The following is a 20,572-nucleotide window of genomic DNA, read 5'->3' as shown; positions in this document are numbered from 1 at the left end:
GAACAACAGTGAGCTGAACCTACGCTCAGCCAGAAGAACTCACCACTGGCTCAGGGCACTCTATTGGTCCCATTGGGAACATCACACCAACGTGGCATCTCATGGGTTCTATTAAAATAGGTCAGGATTGTCCTCAGACCTAACTGACAGCAGGTTGCTGCAAGGAGTGAAAATAAAAAACAAAGCTGGAAATGAGCACCAGGGAGAGCCCTTTGATACAGTTTGAAGTCACAACTGATGTCTCCCTAATCCAGGATGCTACTGGAACCCTGAGTGGGAGAAAGGCTTGGCAGACAACAGTGTGGACACCACATGTGACAACAGGGGCAACATGGATCTATGACACCAGTAGAAGTATAGCATGGGAGGCTGGGACAAAAGCCCAGGACCCAATGGATTCACTGCTAAATTCTGCCAAACATTTCAACAACTTACCCCAATATTCCACAAGCCATTCAAAACAGTAGAAAGGAAAGCAATCATTCCAAATGCTTCTATGAAACCAACATTGCCTTAATACCAAAACAACAGAGGAAATTACAGACCAATACCCCTGACAAAAATAGAGGCAAAAATCCTCAACCAATATTCTCCGACAGTGCATCAGACAGATCATGTATCCATATCAGATGGGATTTATCTCTGTTATACCAGGGGTGATCAAACATGCACAACTGAATCACATAAATGTGATACACCATATCAACAAATTGAAACATGAAAACCATATGATCATCTCAATAGATGAAGAGAAGGCAGTTGATAAAATCCCAGACCACTTCATCCCAAAATCCTTAAGCAAGATAGACACAGAAGGAACCTTCTAAAACACAAGCAAAACAGTATATGAAAACCCAACATCATACCTAATGGGAAAAGACTGAAAGCTTTTTCAACAAGATCTGGAACTAGACAAGGATCTCCACTTTTACCACTGCTATTCAACATAGTATTGGTAGTCCTCATCAATGCTGTTAGACAAGGTCAAGAAATTTAGGAAATTTAAATTGGAAATAAGAAATGAAAATTATCTTCATTAGCAGATGACATGATTCTCTACATAGGAAAACCAAAAGAGTCAGTCAAAACACTATTGGAACTTATAGGAAAATCTGGCAGATTAGCAGAATATAAAACAAATGAACCTAAGGCACAAATACACAAATAAAGAAATAAATACACAGATACATAAACCACATAGACACAAATAACTCTATGACTGAAAAGAACTTGTAAGTACAATCCCCTTTAAATAGGGGAGAGAAACTTGAAATACCTTGGAATAAACCACACCATGCTCCTGGTTTGGTAAAATCAACATAATCAAAATGCCCATATTACCAAAAATAACACAGAATGGATGTGATCCCAGTCAAAACCCCAGCCTTCTTCTAGGAGCGGGTGAAGGTAATGCAAAGTTCCATATGGAAACACAAAAGATCACAAATAGTCAAGGCCAAACTGCTGAAGAAACATAAACCTGGAAGAGTCACAATTCCAGACCTCACTAGAGGGCAGTGGGCATTAAAACAGTCCGGTACTGGTGCAGACATGCGGAAGATCAATGGGACAGAACAGAGGCCCCAGACAACTCATTGTCGACAAGAAAACTGAAAATAATCCAGGGGAAAAGCCTGCTCTCTTCAACAAATGCTGCTAGGACAATTGAACGGTAGACATAGCAGTAAGATGCAAGACACCTGAACTGTCTCCTTACAAAAATATCATCTCTAAATGGATTAAATACCTAAATCTGTACCCAGAAACCATCAGACTATTAGAGGAAAACATAGGAAAAACTCTACATGATATAAGCATTGGTAAAAGCTTGTTAGAAAGGTCACCAAAAGCACAGGTGTTCAAAGTCAAAGTGAACAAAGACGACTACATCAAACTAAGAAGCTTCTGTACCACAAAGGAAATGATTAACACCATAATGAGGCAACCAGTAGTGTGGAAGAATATATTTGCATAGTAGAAAATAAATAGCAGACCAATATCCAGAATTTACAAAAAGCTTCAGAAATTTAACAACATAGTGGCTAAAGTCCTCGCCTTGCATCTGCCAGGATCCTATTCGGGCACTGGTTCATGTCCAGCTGCTCCACTTCTCATCCATTTTCCTGCTTGTGGCCTGGGAAAACAGTCAAAGACAACCCAAAGTATTGGGAACCTGCACCCATGTGGGAGACCCAGAAAAAGCTCCTGGTCCTGGCTTCAGATCTGGGGGGTTGAACCAGTGGATGGAAGATCTTTCTCTCGGTCTCTCCTCTCTGTATATCTGCCTCTCCAATAAAAAAGAGAATTAATCCTTAAAAAAAATAATAAAATACAATAAAAACAAAACAAACAACTGAGTTAAAAATGGGTGAAGAAAAAGAGCAGACACATTCTGAAAGAATGAAATTAAACAATAACACATTTACAAAAAAAAAAAAAGGCTCCAAGCACCTTATCAATAAGGGGAACAGAAATGAAAACCTCGCTGAGGTTCTAGCCACTCCAGTGATATACAGAACTATATTCAGAAATCTATCAATGTCTGCTGGTGTAGATGTGGGGAGAAAGGTACCCTAATCCTCTATCGGTGAGAGTGTAGACTGGAGTAGGCAGTATGGGAATCAGTGTGGAGAGTGCTAAGACTATCAAAAGTTGATCTGGGATGATCCAGGCATCCCACTCGTCAGAATATATCCAAGTAGAATGAAATATGCACCTGAGGAGCCAAACTGCCAAATAATTCCTGTCACCGAGGGAAACAAACAAAAAGCTGGAAGCAGAGCTGGATGAGGAACATAAGGAAAAGATCCTTAAATGTGCATATGAAAAAAATCAACTGACATATAAAGGAATGCCAATTAAGCTAACAGGAGATCTCTCACAGGAAACTCTACAGGCAAGAAGAGATTGGAGTGACATATTCCAGAATCTAAAAAAAAAAAAAAACCTTCAGCCCAGGACAACGTACCCAGCAAAGCTTTCCTTTGTCTTTGAAAATGAAATAATATTCTTCCACAGTCAATATAAGTTGAAAGAATATGCCTCTTCCAAACCTGCCCTACAAATGATACTTAAAGATGTTCTCTTGACAGAGAAAATGAATAGCCCCACCAAAAGCAAAGGTAAGCGCAAAGAACATCTCAGTAATAAAACAACAGAAAACTAAATCAATGAACAACCCATTCCTAAAATGACAGGACCAAATTACCACCCATTCATATTAACCCTGAATGTAAACGGCTTAAAATCATCAATCTATGTCATAGATTAGTAGATTGGATTAAAAAACAAAGCCCATCTATTTATTGCCTACGGAGACACATCTTATCAACAAGGCAACTACATCTCATGAATTTTGATATTTTTTTGTTAGTTTTATCTCTTGAAAACACTTTCTTGTTAAATTCTTCAATGACTCATAGATCACACAGTAACATCATTTTCTTCAAGAAGGTTCTTGATTTTCTTTTTCATTTCTTCAGTGACACATTAGTCATTCAGTAGCATGTTATTTAACTACTTGGTATTGTTAATTTCTTTTTTTTTCTTCCTATTGTTGATTTTGCTTTGTGGCTTTTCATTTAAGGAGATGTATAGTAACTGTGTAATGGAGACTATCATATCTAGCAGCATGTTATTTAACTTCATGGCATTGTAAATTTCTATTTTTCTATTGCTGTTTGTATTGTGGATCTTCATACAAGGGGATGTATAATGTGTAATGTGTAATATAACTGTGTAATGGAGACTGTCATGTCCAGAAGTGAGGATACAAAGCAGTATGCATCTCTACTTCCAGGCAAAGATGGACTCCCAACGAAACTGTTTACTAAATCTTGACAATAGGATGCTGGACTGTCATTGCCGATGCCCGCACTGATGGACATATGACTGTGTAGGAAGAGCTATAATATAATAATAATATAAGGGAACTCAGTGAAGGGGGAGGGAATTGGGGATGAGATAAGGGAAATCCCAGGATCAATGGAACTGTACCATAGAATGATAATAACAGAAAGAAGTACAATTTAAAAAAACCTGTAGAACATCTACTCAATACAATACCACTCAGTCATTAAAGTGAATGGAAGTCTACCATTTGCTACAAAATTGTCCCAGCTAGTGACCGTTATGCTCAGTAAAATAAGCCAATCCTAGACAAATATGATAAGTTCTCTCTGGCCCAAGCCATCATTCAAGCAAACTGCAAGTTAAATAGATACAAAAGTAAATGTGTATATATGTATATTCTCATAGGTGAACTGCATAATGAAAACTTAAATACCAGGAATTGAAGATAATGTTGCATTATGCATTTCTACTACTGGATAAAAGAACTTCCAATAACACCAATGGATATCATTTCTTCCTGATTTCTCTCAGATATTTTTGTTTATTCTTACAGCTTCATTCTCTAGATCATTCCTTCATCCATTAAATGTTTCATGATATTTTAATTAAATATGTTGTTTTCCCTTCTCACTTTCCAAAAAAGATTTACTTATTTTTATTGAAAAGTCAGATATACCAAGAGAAGGAGAGACAGAGAGGAAATTCTTTCATTTACTGATTCACTCCCCAAGTGTCTAAACGTTCAGAGTTGAGCCAATCCAAAGACAGTAGCTCAGAGTCTCTTTCGGGTCTCCCACGTGAGTGCATGGTCTCAAGGCTTTGGGCCATCCTCAACTGCTTTCCCAGGCCACAAGCAAGGAGCTAGATGAGAAGTAGGGCTGCTGGGATAAGAGCTGGAACTAAAATGGGATCCCGGTGCATTCAAGGCAAGGACTTTAGTCACTAGGCTACCATACCAGGCTCCCTTCTCATTTTTAACATTCAATCTTGCCTCTTATTTTAAATCTGTATGTGACTTCAATTATTAATAATATATAAATAATAAAATAAAACAAAGAATAAAAATTACCTTCGCTTAAGGTGCACGGTATACCTTGTCTCATTGATTGGAATGAAATAGGATATCTGTTCCTAGGAAATCCATAAAAACTTAGAGTCAACACAAATTTAATATAAGAAAAAAATGTTAGTATACCAAATGGCAAACTGTCTGATGAAATTGTCTTGGATTCGTGTAAATTTATAATCTGTAAAAAAATGTTTTAGAACATTAGATTTGCTACTACATGTGCTACTAATTCTACTTTTAAAAAATGAAATCCAGGCAAACATGTGGTATCTAATCTTTTGGGATTCACTCATTTCCCTTAGCATTATAGTTTCCAGTTGTGCCCATTTAGCCACAAAGAACTGCATTTTGTTTTTTTTTTAATAGCTGAGTAGTATTCCATGGAGTAGATGAACCACATGTTTGCCTTGATTTAACCTGTAATTTTTGTATGGTTGTTTGTTATTTTTTGAACCTGTCATTGATACTGTCTCAACCCAGATGTTTCGAAGAATGGAACTTGCATTATTTTTAACATATTGTTTACCCAATACTATGTCAATTAATTCCATAATGTTGTATATTGATATTGAGGCCTTGTTGGGGCTTTTAACTGACCGGATCTTTACTCTGTTAGACCTATCTTCAGACCATAGAAGGTCTCCCCAAGAGGCCACTGAACTTATCTGGACAATAAGACGCTGAACTTCATGCTAGGCATGTGTTTGCAAGCAATGAATCTCAACTGAACTTGAACTATGGTTATGCAACAAGGTGGAGGAATCCACCATGGGGGGAGGGGTATGGGAGGGGTGGAGGGAATCCCCAGCGCCTATAAAACTGTACTACATAATACAATGTAAGCAACAATTAAAAAAAAAAAATGAACTTAGGGGTAACCTTGGATTATATTGAAATATGTTTTAATTCCTCAAAATTAAAAGAAATTAATATTTCACTTTTAGTAACCAACATCTGAGTAGCATAACACATATATTAAATAAAGGACAGTTTTGGCGGCAAAAAAAAAAAAATGAAATCCAATCTGAGAATTCATATGGGTAAAAATGTAAACATTCCAACTGTAATTTTTATGAAAGAACACAAAATGTGCATATTGACAACTTAGTTGGCATCACTTAGATGATCGGTTATCCTACATCAAGGAAATGTACATTCCGGTTTGGAGCTAGTTTTAAAGTAATAAAACTTGTACACCAACGATACTACCTGAATTTCTCCCACCTGGAGGATTTGTCTTAACTACTGTCATTAAAATTTAGTTAAGAATTCAGGTATAGTGTAGCAACTACCTTGCTTTCTATCCATCACTGTACTAAGATAAGGAAGAAACAGTACATTCTCACATGGACACATGCTTGTGATAACAACATCTATTCATATTAGTAGTGATACAATGATCTAATACTATCAAAATGGCAATAACCTTCAAAATGTGGAACAAGACATTTGGCCCAGTGGCTAAAACACTGACATCCCATGTTGCAATTTCAGTCCTCAACTCCACTCCTTTCTCCAGCTTCTCAACAGCGTGCATCCTGTCAAGCCACAGTGACAGTTCAAGCACCTAACTTTTCTTCATCCACGATGGACACCTGGGTTTAACTCCTGGTTCTCACCTTGAGCCACATGCTGGTCATTATGACTGTTTGAGCGTGAACCTACAGATGGTTTCCCTAATTCACGCTCCTGTTCCCTCTTCCAACTCTGCCTTCCTCTCTATCATTCTCAAATTATTTTGTATTTAACACTAAATAAATTTCAACATGAGTTTTAGAAGGGGCATCCAAGTCATAGCACAGGTCCTCTGATATTCACACCACATTGTAAATTGCTGATTAAATAACCTGAGCCTACAATTTTCACTTTCCAATACATTCATGATATTGAATCATAGTCATCAATACTATAGTCCTCATTTACTCTCTATATGTCAATTATGTAAAATACTGCATTTGCAAATATCTTCATGCCATCTATTTAACATCACAGTTCACCAAGTGAAATTTTTGGTAACTGTGCCATGACATGTCAAATTCCCAATAGTCCTCCATCATAGGAAATAGTTTGCAGTGCCAATGAGGTGGTACATAATCCAACTCCAGAATCCCATTCTTAGGATCAGCAACTAAAACAATGCCAGTGATTCTAAAATCCAAAGTATTTTGCAAGTGACCTTATGAAGTGGTGTTCTCATGAGTAACCAATGGTAGAATGAAGAAAAAAATCAGTAAAGTGTAGAACTGGACCATGGAAATATGGTTTCAACTGAAGAAAAACAAGCAGGTCTTAGAAAGTTTCTGCATAAAGAATTTTATCCACGTCAAGGTATAAAAGCAAAGATGAAGACTCTCCACAACTATCAAGCACTGACTGCAGAACCTTCACGATGAGATAATGACAATATCCCCAAAAACTTCGGTTGAAATGTCTGAAAATGAGCTATTAGCAGAGGTATCCACAGAATCAGATTAGTTGAGAAGTGAACCAAACACATAAAAGAAATCACTGGATAAAAAATATACGCCAACAGTACCAAATACGCACAAGTAAGTGAAAGCATACATCCATCACCTTTTAAAAAAAAGCAGTCAAATCCTATCTCCGAGGGAAATCCAAGATGGCTGATTAGAGTAGGGATGCAAACAGAAGGAGGGCTATGGGACAAGGCAGATGATAAATACAGCTGAATACGCAACTCTGCCACAAAGAGTGAGCAGATTTCACAGGTGGCCAGTGCAAAGAACCGGAGCTGCATGGACACCAGGAAGGCATAGAAGCACCTGGAATTAGTGCCTGCAACCCTAGACCACCAGGACAAGGGTGAGCAGACAGTGTGACTTGCAGACTCAGTATCTGGATGCACAGGGCAGTTGACTGGCCAGGCTTCCATGCAGGTACACACAGGTGTGATGGAGCACACATCCTGCTGTTGGGGATCAGCCAGGGAGAGTCTGGAGAAAACTGTTGCAGGGGGATGAACAGTGGTCTGGACTTTAGCCATGCTGACTGGGACCGATGACCCAAAACCCCCAAGGAGTAAGAGCATGGCTGGGTGACACAGGCACGCAGTGACAACCCCAGCACCTGCGAATGAATGCTAAATACCAGCGAAGTTTGACACGATGTTCAGGGCAGCAATACCAGTGGTGATTCAGAAGGAAATCGATGGAAACCAAGGAAGAATGACATGCTAGGTGACCATCAGACGCAGTAGGTCATATCCCAGAATGCTTGCCGGATGCCCACGCAAACAGCCTCTCTGAACACACCACCTTAATCCAAGCACCTGCAAGAAGGCACGGGAGCTGAAGGTGGCAGAACCCTGTCCTGAACAGTGCCACAAGGTTCAACTACAACACAGTGGGTGGAGACGCAGTGATACTGCTTATGGGAAATCAGACACCAGGGACATATTTCACTTATTCTAGAACCTTCAGAGGGGTGCAAGAAGGGTGTAAAAACTGCCCAAACAAGTTCTGGAAAAGGGCAGCCAACCACAGAGTGTAAGAACCAGTGAGGGAACCCAAGCTTATTATCAGACACAAGGACCACGTAACACTGATCCCAACACCAAGACATGTCAACTTTAATCAGCCAAGCTCACACCCATAACAAAAGTTGAATGTAAAAAAGAAAGAAAAGAGATATATTGGTGTTAAAAAGGCTAATCTTTGACAACCACGGGACTCCCTCCAAATACATAAAGCCACAATGACATAGCTAAAACACAAAAGCTATCAGATCACAAGACCCACCACATCAACCCAGAATGACCAAAGTAAAAAGAGACAGCCAAGTTTCCAAAACAGTGAAAATGCCACCTTAACTGCCAAGGTAAAAGATTCAACCATACTCCTAGAAATCGAGGAACAAGACATTGAGGGATTACCCGGAAAAATGTTTAGAAAAATTATAATAAAGCTCTACAAAGTCAGCGAGAAGCAGATACAAGATTATTGGAAATTTAGGGACTCTGTAACCCGGGAGAAAGAAACGTTGAAGTGGAATCAAACTGAATTATTAGAAATGAAAAACTCATTAACACAAATCAAACACAAAACAGAGTCTCGAAAATAGAATGAGCAACACAAAGGAAAGAATGTCAGAACTAGAAGACGATGCACGTGGGGAAAAAAAAAAAACCCAGAGTATCAAAAATGGAGTAAAGAAATGGTTAAGAAAGTCATGCTAGGTGCCCAGCATGGTGACCCAGTGGCTAAAATCCTCTCCTTGAATGTACCGCTATGCCATACAGGAGTGCTGGTTCTAATCCCGGCAGCTCCATTTCTCATTCAGCTCCCTGTTTGTGGCCTGGGAAGGCGGTCGAGGATGGCCCAAAGCCTTGGGATGCTGTACCCATATGGAAGACCTGGAAGAAGTTGCTGGCTCCTGGTTTCAGATCAGCGCAGTACTGGCCATCGCAGTCACTTGGGGAGTGAATTATCGGAGAGAAGATCTTTCTCTCTGTCTCTCCTCCTCTCTGCATATGTGACTTTGAAATAAAAATAAATAAATCTTGAAAAAAAGAAAGAAAATTGTGCAAGAGCTAGACGACACCACAAAATGACCAAACATACAGATCACAGAATCCCTGAAGGCATGGAAAAAGAGACTTGATAGAAAGAGGCTTTCAATGAAATGATGAATGAAAACTTCCCTAACATCAAGAAAGAAGGAAATTCAAATACTAGAAATAGAATTGATATGACCAGAAGTGAACCTCACATCGACACATCACCTCTAAAAGAAACTCTATATGCCAGCTCCCTGCTTGTGGCCTGGGAAAGCAGTCAAGGACTGCTCAAAGCCTTGGGACCCTACACTCATGTGGGAGACCCAGGGGACGATCCTGGCTCCTGGCTTTGGATCAGCTCAGCTCCCACTGTTGTGGTTGCTTGGGAAGTGAACCGTCGGACAGATCTTCCTCTCTGTCTCTCCTCCTTTCTGTATATCTGCCTTTCCAATACAAATGAATAAATGTTAAAAAAAAAAAAAAAAGGCTCCAGAGGCTGCTCATGTGTGCATGCTGCATCCCCTCCTGCCTGACACACCATTCAAGTTAACTAACAACTTGGAAATGGCTCCAGAGGCTCCATACTGGACCCCTTCTGCCTCCTGTTGTGCTAGGTTAGCTTAGTTAACTACAGGAAAACTTTGGGCTCCAGCAGCTCCCTTCTTGCCCCCTGCACCTGGAGACTTTGTTTGGCAGAGCTTTCAGTCTGACTGGAGGATGGGAGCTTGAACTCCCTGACTTGTGTGGTGTGGCACAGTGGCTCCCGAAGTGTAGTGAGAGCTGCTGTCACCACGCTTGGACAATAAAGGCTGCTCCTAGCATGCAACACTTGGGTCCGGTGTGATCTCTTCGTGCTTGCGATATCTCTCCTTGTCTGCAACAACATCAATAAATGCAAGAAAGTGTTTTCTTTTCCAATAAGAATAGCATAATTGAGAACTATTGCGCACAAAGTGAAGACTAAGGAAGGAATTTTGAATTAAAAGGCATTCTTCTTAGAACATGCACTTCTTCTGACTCTCCTGGGTACCTTGCTAATGTCACGCAAATAAGATACTTAATTCTTCTACTTTGTTTTCTGAATTTGAACTTTCAAAAGTAATGAATCATGAGAAAATATCAGATACTAAGCAGCATGTAGCATTATGAACTGTGTATTTGTTTTGTAATCAGAACTTTAAATTTCTTATTCATATATTGGAAACATACATCCATGCTATAGTGAATTGATGAATAACCAAGCAACAAATAGAAATAGGCACGTAAAGGAAGTAAATGAAAAATCTCCCCTACAGATTGTGCTTCCGCGTCATCACTGTCATTTCCTCTGATTTTCTCTGGTACTATGATTTGTAGAAATGAATTTTGAGATCCTGAAAAATAAAAAGAACAATGTTTAAGTGCCTATGCAGGTTCTCCTATAAATCATAAAAGCCATTAAAATACCTAATATTTTTAAAAGGCCACACATGATCATTATGACAGAATTTAAAACAGTAGGGAGGTCAAGTTATATAAAATTTTCTAGACTTGAAGAAATACACAACAACTAGACCAAAAAAAAAAAAAATCAACAATATACAGCAAGAAAACTTTCAGGGCCGGTGCAATGATCCAATAGGCTGAGCATCGTGTGGCAACGCTGGCATCCATAGGGGTGCCAGATTTAGTCCCAGCTGCCCACTTCTGCTCCAGTTCCCTGCTCATGGCCTTGAAAAGGCAGTGGAGAATGGCTCATGTTCTTGTCTCCTGCACCTGCAAGGGAGCTCTAGAAGACACTCCTGGCTTCAGATTAGCTCTGCTCTGGCCATTGCAGCTATGTGAGGAGTGAACCCCGAGATGCAAGCTCTCCCTGTGTGTTGCTCCTTCTCGTTGTAACTCTGCCTTTCATATAAAATAAACCTTTGAAAAAAAAAAACTCGTGAGGCCTGGTGTTTGGCATGAACAGTCGACAGGCTCACATCCCACAAGGAGGTACCTGAGAGAGAGTGAAAGAGAAAGAGAGGAAGAAAGGGAGGAAGGAGGGAAGGAAGGAAGGAGTGAAATTATTGGAAACAATCGACTAAAACGTACAATCTGTGTTTGGAAAACCTGGTAATTATTTAACACTGAGATGTCAAATCAAGTCTTGAGTTGGTTCCTAAGATAAAATGTCACATAGAGACATGAGCAAAAAACTAAAATTAATTTGATCAATTAAGTTAAAATGCACAAATTGCTTGGAGCGATGGTGAGAGATTAGTGTAGGGGATCTGGAGGGACAGAGGACACAGAGATTAAAGAAACAATTATTGCGTGCAGTTCCCTTACACGTACTATACACCCCAGCGTGCTTCAGAAGTGAGAATGTGCCTTGGTGAGGAAAGCACAAGAATCTTACAATCTCTGCGATGCCTGTCAACTGTAGGACAGAGATAACTGGAAGGGATGGCGAGACAGAAGGGGGAATGACAGGATTCTTAACGGGAAGAAGACAGGTGGAACCATTTAACCGTCATGACAAGGAGGACGGAGAACGGCCAGGACAAGCTGTGCACAGGCAGTGTGGTCAGGCGCCCTGCCTGTGCAGCTCCCTCCCAGTGTGGGTCAGCGGTGAACCTGTTCAATGGCTCATGGAGAAGTCAGTTCCCCTTGGAAAGGACCTTGCAAGGCTGCCGCAGTAATACGCTAGCAAGCCCCACGTTTCCCAAAGTTCAGCACGTGCCTTGTATCCTTTTATTATAATGACTACGAAGGAACCAAAATTTATTTAGGTAAAGGTATTAAGTAAAAATACATTCTGTACTCATGGAAGTTTAACATTCTCAAGCTGTCAGATTCAAGAACGAACCAAAATTCCAACAAGTCATTTTGTAGATAGCAACAATTTGATTCTAAAGGTCCTGTGGAGAGATAAGCAACCCAGAACAGTCAGCACAGTGCTGAAAGAAAACAAACATTGCTACACCTCGCATCTTCCTTTGTCGTAAAAGCATGTTAGAACGTCAGAGCAAAAACAGAAGAAATTAGATCCACAGGATGACAAAAACACCAGGAAAAAGATATTCACCTATTCTCACTTGATATTTGTCAAAGGAGTGACAACGGAGCAAGTCTTCAAAAATGGCGCAACAAAAACATTAAAAAGCTGCACACTTAAAACCCATCACAAAAAAAAATTAACTTCAAATACAAACTTAAGTTCAAAATGTAACACTAATATATACAGATGCGTATACGCACCTACACAACTCAATATCAATTATGATTCAGCATAAAAAGAAATTTTATTTGCAACAAAACGGCCTCAAGTTAACACTGGGTGAGAAATGGTGACGTTTCCGTGGAGCAGAAGGCGTTTCACAGCTGTTTGCACAAACTGTGCAGTCTGTGGCTCCTCCACAAAACACACGGCCCAACACGCACACTCCAAGTGTGCCCCTCTCCCCCGTCGCCATCTGCCCCCGACCGAGCGCCCACCAGGGCTCACAGCCCCGTCTGATGCCCACGGGGACCCCTCCACACGACAAAGGCCTTCCTGCGCCTGCGAGGGGCACAGGGGCGGCCCTGCCTTACCGGGGCCTGACGCCGGCGAGCCCCCGAGCCCGGCGAGCAGCAGCAGCAGCAGGTGGAACATGGTGCGCTCTGCTCTGTCGCCTCCCAGCGCCAACTGGGGGCGCGGCCGTTGGTCGCAGGGAGCGGGGCGCCTTTACCCGTCCCGTCGCGCGTTCCAGGCCGCGGGGCGCGGGACTCCCGTGGACACCAGTGCCCTGCGCGGCCCTCTCCTGACCCCCGCGGCCACCGCAGCCAGGCCGCCCCTAGGCATCCGCGCCCGACCCCCGGGGCCGTCCCCACACACGTTCCCCTCCATCTATCATCTTTCTTTCTTTCTTTCTGTAGTTTTATTTCTATTGGACAGTCAGATATACAGAGAGGAGAGAAACAGAGGGGAAGATTATCCATTCGTTCTTTCACTCCCCAAAGCAGTTGTAACTGCCACAACTGCACCAATCCGAAGCCAGGAAGCCTAAGTCTCCTCCAGGTTTCCCACAGGGGTGCAGGGATGTTTTCAAGGGTTTGGGCCGTCCTCGACCGCTTACCAGGAGGACTTTAGCCACTAGGCTACCGCACTGGGCCCTCCCCTCCATTTTGATGGTCTCAAAGAACTGATGGCGTTTTCCTTTAACGTGCTTTAGCAGTATCCGGCCAGTTAGACAACGTCTGTGAGAGTTTGAAACTTAATTGATGATATTTTAAGCTTGATAATTACGAAGTTACTGGGAAGCAAGACGATTTCAACTAGTTTACTTATTTTAAATAAACAGACTGTTTTGGGTTTTCTTTAAGAACAAATTCAAATGGCTAACATGCTCAAGAACCCTAGCCATCAGGGAGATACAAATAACAACCCCACTGATGTTCTTCCTAACTCCAGTGAGATTGGCCCACATTCAAAAGTCCAGTAACAACACCTGCTGGTGTGGATGAGGGGAGAAAGGCACCCTCCTGCAGTTATCTGGAGGATAGGCTACCTCAGTCACTCTGGAAGACAAGGGGGCGAGTGCTAAGTGAACTGAAAATCCACCTGCCGTATGAGCCAGCATTCCCACTGCTGGAGACATATCATATATGAGAAGGGGATCTGTAATGCTGTGTTTACAACAGCACAATCTACAATAGCAAAGACATGGAAACAACCCAGATGCCTGTCCAAAGAGGAATGGATAAAGAAACATCTACTCCACGGAATACTACTCAAGCATTAAAAAGAATGGAATTCTACCATTTTATGGTCCAAACTAGATACCTTTATTTCAGTGAGATAAGTCAATTTCAAAGGGGGCAAATATCATATGTTCTTGCTAATATAAGGCAGGCTTCACGCACACATCAATAAGACAAAAAGTAAGCAAACAATAGAACTAATACAGAGAATAAAACAAACGGACTTAACTGAAATCTACAGAACCTTTCAAGCTACGTACGCACAAAACACTTTTTCTTCAGCACACAGAACCTTTCCAAGGACTGATCACATTATATGCCACAAAGCAAACCTCAGTAAATTTGAAAAAATCAAATTTCAATTTCTCAGATCACTAAAGAGTGAAGCTGAATATTAACAATTTATTTAATTGACTGACAATGTTCACACAGTGTACTAAAACTTACGGCACCCAGCAAAGGTAGTACAAAGGGGGAAGTTCATTCGTCAATGAGTGCCTGTGTCACAAATTTGATTATCCTAAAACTAAACAAAAATAGGAGGGAGAATATAAGAATGAACAGAAAGAGGGCCCAGCAGCCTGGCCTAGCAGCTTAAGTCCTCTCCTTGAGCACACCGGGATCCCATATGGGCGCCAGTTCTAATCCCGGCAGCTCCATTTCCCATCCAGCTCCCTGCTTGTGGCCTGGGAAAGCAGTGGAGGATGGCCCAAAGCTTTGGGAACCTGCACCCGCGTGGGAAACCCGGAAGAGGCTCCTGGCTTCGGATCGGCATAATATCGGCCGTTGTGCTCACTTGGGGAGTGAATCATCGGATGGGAGATCTTCCTCTCTGTCTCTCCTCCTCTCTGTATATCTGACTTTCCAATAAAATAAATAAATCTTAAAAAAAAAGAATGAACAGAAACAGAGATGAAAAGGGAAATACAACAGTGGATACCTCAGACATACATAGAATAATCAGGAACTATTACAGGCAACTGTACGTCAACAATCAGAAGATGTACAAAATGGATAGATTTCTAGACACATACTATTTACCAAAACTGTGTCATGAGAGAATAACACATCGCAATAGACCTGTAACCAGACTGGAGAGTGAATCAGTAATTAAATCTCTCCCAACAAACAAAAGCCCAGGACTAAATGGCTCCACTGATGAATTCTATCAAACAAGCTATCCAAACAGTAGAAAGGGAGGAAATCCTTCCAGACTTGTTCTGTCAAGCCAACATCGCCTTAATACCAAACCATATAGAGACACAACAGAGACATCTCCAGGCCAATACACACGATGAGCAAAAATCCTAAACAAAAAACTAACCAAGAGAATCCAACCATGAATCAGACATCAAACTGGGATCTATCTCTGAAATGCAGGTATGGTTTAAGATATGTAAATCAATAAATGTGATACACCACATCAACAAAATTAACAATAAAAACCACAGGATGACTCAGTAGACATGGAGAAGGAATTTGATAAAAGTCAACATACCTCATGCTAAAAAAAAAGCCCTCCCTATGTAACTAGGAATAAAAGGAGCATAAAATCAGTAAATATAAATTCGATATGCTTAGTAAGCACAAACAATTCCTTGGCTGAGAAAAAACTTGTAAGGACAGCCCCATGCAAAATAGTGGAAAGGAATCTTTAATGCCTAGGAATAAATCTAACAAAAGATATGAACTATGTCTAAAACAAAAATTATAATTCCATACAGAAGGTAATAGAAGACATTAATGGATGGAGAAATTTACCATGTTCTTGAATCAGTAGAATCAATATCATAGAAATGTCATTATTACTGAAATTAATATACAGATTCATCATGATCCCATTTAAAATCTCAACCACATTCTTCTCAGAGCTGGAACACATCATACAAAAGTTCATCTGGAAACAAATAGCCAAAGCTATTATGAAGCATAAAATTTAAGCTATAAGTGTCACAATTCCAGGCCTTAAGACATACTACAGAATAGGGTTAATCAAAACAGTCTGGTATCAATAAAACAACAGAGAAAATAGATGGGACAGAATAGAAACCTCAAATGTAAGTCCACACATGTACAGCCGCCTAATCATCAACAAGAGAACTGAAAATAAGCCAGGGCAAAAGCTTGGTCTCTTCAACTGGGTAGCAAGGAGCCTGCTGAAGCAAGAAGCAAGACCCCCACCTGTCACCTTATACAAAAATCAGCTCTAAAGGGGTTAGGGACCTAAATTTACTTAGGCCAGGACTTTTTGGTCAAGACACTAAAGATTCAGTCCCCAAAAACAAAAGGTACCACCTCAGGCTGAGAAGCTTCTATGCAGCAAAGGTCAACAAAGCAAAGAGGTCACCAACATGATGGGAGAAATTCCTCACACATTACACAACAGTTAGAGGACTAACATCCACACATTTTTCAAAAGAACAAATTCAAATGGCTAACAAAAATGAAATTAAAAAATGCTCAGGTTTCCTAGCTAGCCAGGAAATGCAAATGAATATTAAGATTCTACCTAGCTGCAATTACACTGCCCAACATACAGAAATCAACTAACAGCCGGCTCTTTGCAGGTGTTCAACAACCCAGGTTATGTCATGGTGGTGCCACCATTACTCTGACCCTCACCAGACCAAAACCAGCACCACACAAGTGTTCTGTACCTCTTTGTGCCCTGGGATACAGGTATCCACTACCCACAAATGTGGTGTAACAGAGTTACCTCAGTTCTTGTGCTCAACACTTCTATGGTCCCACAGTGTGCAGGTGCTCCTTACTTCCACGAGGAGCTCCAGCCTCGCCGAAGAGGTTGTTTCTCCGGGTTAGCTAGTTGACTTTCCGGATGTCTTACTTCTCAGATCTGTCTTGTTCCTGCGTTTGCATCCAGGACCCTGCTCATTCTCTGATCTACATTCTAATGCACTGTGTGACACATTTGTTTTCTTGCCAGAAACTGTGTGATGCTAGTTTGGTAAATAATATGGACCCTTTTTCTTTTCTGTACAGAGCTCACAAGATGATAAGTCACTTCTAGACAAGTGAAATAAATTCATGGCATCAGATTCTGTAGACACCCTAGAAAGGCCTGCTCTACGGTCTCAAGGAGCCTGGAACATGCGCAATGCATTGTGATCCACTTACATGGTCTCTATCGTTGGAGTCTGGCTTCCAACCAAATGGTGTCTGCTAAGTGAATTGGTCATCTAAACATCACAAGAAAAATAATGCTATCTGAAGAAAACAGTAACCAAGACGTGAGAAAGAAAATGTGTAATTAGGAACGATGTGGGTTTTTGTCCATATAAAAAAAGGACCCAAGCCCGAGCCCTTTCCATATTTCAGAAAACAGTTTAGATTCTTCACAAATATTTTGTGAGGAAGATGATTAATCTTTTAAAACCTTATTCTATCAAAATCTTTGCTTAAAAACATTTATGTTTATGAAAACTATCCTGAAAATTACATATACACTAATAGAAATAAAAATGCATTGAAGATACTATGTTTAAACAAAATAGGCATGTATATTTTGTGCAAAATTGTTCTGATATTCATGCACACTTTTAAACAAATTTAAACAAAATATTGACTATTAATTAAAAGGAATTAATCTTACAAATATATCACAAAAATTGAGTTTTTAAAACTTTCTTTTAGTTAAATCTATAATTTAACCCCTCCCCAAATCTTTAGCTCCAAAAACATTGTTACTGAATTTGGCAAAACATTTCATAAAAGTACTGAATGATTTTACACAATGCCTTCAGAAAATAGAACATGAAATAAATGGCTTAATTCATTTCCTCACACCCAAATCTGATCATGGGTTTGACTTTCTCACTGAAAGCTAAGCCCAAGCCCTTTACATCCTTACGAAACTGCCTGTCTCCTGGCCTTCAGAGTTATCTGGACAAACGACCAGGGGAAGCTGGAAGGTTCAGGGTCCCAGTTATTGAAGTACAGTCCATGAAACAAACAGACCCTACTTCGCAAATGCAAGTTAGGACACGGAGAGGGTTCCGAGGGTAAACGTCAGGAATTTTCAGACCTTCATGGATAAGCTGAGTCTCACGAGAAAGAAGATCCAGGAGGAATACCATGGTCCACTCTCTGAAGACTACGCAGAATGAGGACAGCATGATCGTAAGCAATAACTCTAACAGGGCCAGACGAGTAGCAAAGGATTCATGGAGAGGCAAGAGGTCATGATTTCAAAAAAACGACTAGCGATGCCCATTTTGGAATGCTGTCCTCCGTTACTGAAATGGCTGATGTGTCGTTCCGGGTGTTGAACAATGAGTTGGAGGAAGTGGAAAAGAGAAAGAGACATGCACATTGGTCCATGATCAGTTTATTGTTTCCTCTAGCTGTGACCAGAGTGGGAAAGGCAGAGTTTTCATTTTCCATCTCTGTAAGGCCCTTGATGTTATCCATTGTCTTCACGAGGAATTATTAATTACTATGGAAGAAGAAGACACACACACACACACACACACACTTGGTCAAGTCACTGTTACAAAATTCTTTTCACTCTAAAGTGCACATTAGGATCTGTCTAGCGAAAAGCTCATGCCGAAGCCTTTATGAACTTTCTAAGGAGTCATTATGTCCCCATTCCAGTCCTGGACAGGTCCAAAACTGTTTAGTTTCCGAGATCAGGTAAGACTAGACAGGTTCAGGGTGATATGTCTGCATACAAAGGAACAATCAGTCTCAATCAAAAGCAGTTACAAAAGCAGAACTATTCACTTAAATGTCAAGGAATACTAACTTTTTTTTTTTAATTTCCTTCTTGAATCATTCCTAAGAACAAGTTCCCAATAAACTTAAAAGAACTTATTAAAGTGATTTTGCTAAAAAAAAAAAAAGAAACTAAATGATATGATCCAAATGTCCAGCTTAAAATTAAATGTTTATTATTTGCTAGTACAAGATTTCTCCAATTCTTCACATCAATCAATACTTAAAAATTAAGCAAACCCTAAGAATTTCAAACTCAAGTGCATGCTTATTTTTAAGAAGCAGATTCTAACACACTTACCTATTACCTTTTCAGAGTGCTTTTCTGTGTTGCTGATCTTAATTTAAAAATGAATAACCATTTTAGAGCTATGTAATAGAGCCTGTCAGTGTTGTGGTGTGTTTAATTAGTACAGCAGCTTCTTCATATTTCCTTCCAAGTTTGCTGTAAAAAAGCTAAGCATCTGCCAAGTGGTTCTCTTTTATTTTAACCCATCATAACAAAAAATAGAAATAAAGTGTCTCTTACATAACCTTCTCCCAGGTTGTTCATATTCTGCTCATAGATCTAAATGCAACCCAAACAAAAGCAATATCATCCTTTTAGATGTGGGCAGAAAGAACAGAAAAATGTTTAGCTTATGAATTAGTTAAATTTCCCCTGTGTCGATTACAAGCATATGCAATTTGTAAAAAACAAAAATGTAGGGAACGACAGAAAAAAGATCAGCTACATAAATGGCATTTGTTCTTAAAATGGGAAATGCTAAAGAGTTGGTTTTGTTACACTACTTTTACAACTGTGGCTGCTCAAAAGCTCTTGAACATGTACTTTTGAATTATCAGCTTTTTAATTCTCAGTTATAAATGTATGTATTTAGCAGAAATACCTCCCAAGTTGCTTACCTGCTGATTTCTGATTGGGTACTAGCTTCCGACTTGGACCTAAATAAAAACAATGTTGAAAATTTACTATGAAGAAAATTTCCTATTTCAAGAGACAAAAGCATGCCACTTTGTACAAAAACTAATTTTTGACACATTTGGGGCAAGCAAAAATGTAATAAAGTTTACTCAAATATCAAGTGCAGTGTATAGTACAACATTAACTTCCTCCAGCAAAGGAAAATCATGACATGATGTTTTTCCTCATCACCACTAAGCAGAAAATATAAGTTTCACTCTAAATCCCTCCATCTGGCCCCTCGGCGTCCAAATTAACTGTTTTATGTGTTGGTATAAAAACTACCACATTGTATACATTCAAAGTTAGTTCACTTTGAGAAATCTGATAGTCTGAACCTGCAGCCTCAAGACACCTTCTAGAATACACATACAAAAAGGCTAAAGAAAATAGTACATAATTGAACACAAAACTTAGATCGCCAGCCGTAACTTTTTCAAATTGAGGAAGTGAGTAGCTCAGGGGCAAAGCAGCTAGAAAAGCTGAAGGTAGTGAGTCGTGGTTCTAATAATCCCAGTTTAGGAGTGGAGGGCATGCAACTGCTTATTTTTGAAAAGCTGGCACTGGAATTGAAAGAGGGCACGGACACATCACTTTTGCACTTCAGATTCTGCTCCCTACTTTGCTGCTTTCAGCCAAGAATCAGCCTCCTACACCGGCATGTCAGTTGCCACCAGAATTCTACTGGTAGCTGAGAGTACCTGCAAGTTGGCCCTTAAGTTCCTGCAGCCAC

General features: G+C 40.2%; 2 protein-coding genes across 2 annotated transcripts in view; both read right to left on the bottom strand.

Annotated features, from left to right (window-relative positions):
* The window catches only part of LOC121149894 (disintegrin and metalloproteinase domain-containing protein 32-like), a 55,818-nt gene extending 42,765 nt beyond the window's left edge, over positions 1-13,053 (bottom strand). Inside the window, exons 1-3 of the mRNA XM_040970563.1 lie at positions 12,993-13,053; positions 10,731-10,810; positions 4,922-4,983 (exon numbers count right to left, since the gene is read on the bottom strand). Of these exons, the coding sequence (XP_040826497.1) occupies positions 4,922-4,983; positions 10,731-10,810; positions 12,993-13,053 (203 nt within the window). The remainder of the gene's footprint in view (positions 1-4,921; positions 4,984-10,730; positions 10,811-12,992) is intronic.
* Positions 13,054-18,469: 5,416 nt separating this feature from the next.
* The window catches only part of LOC121149887 (disintegrin and metalloproteinase domain-containing protein 32-like), a 71,197-nt gene continuing 69,094 nt past the window's right edge, over positions 18,470-20,572 (bottom strand). Inside the window, 2 exon segments of the mRNA XM_040970553.1 lie at positions 18,470-18,594; positions 19,782-19,820. Coding sequence (XP_040826487.1) covers positions 18,588-18,594; positions 19,782-19,820 — 46 coding nt within the window. The 3' untranslated portion in view covers positions 18,470-18,587.

Source organism: Ochotona curzoniae, unplaced genomic scaffold (assembly GCF_017591425.1).
Source record: "Ochotona curzoniae isolate NIBS_2020 unplaced genomic scaffold, NIBS_Ocur_1.0 contig_1976, whole genome shotgun sequence".
In the NCBI taxonomy this organism is placed as follows: domain Eukaryota; kingdom Metazoa; phylum Chordata; class Mammalia; order Lagomorpha; family Ochotonidae; genus Ochotona; species Ochotona curzoniae.
The sequence above is the reverse complement of the archived record's forward strand: the minus strand, read 5'-3'. Positions and strand labels throughout refer to the sequence as shown.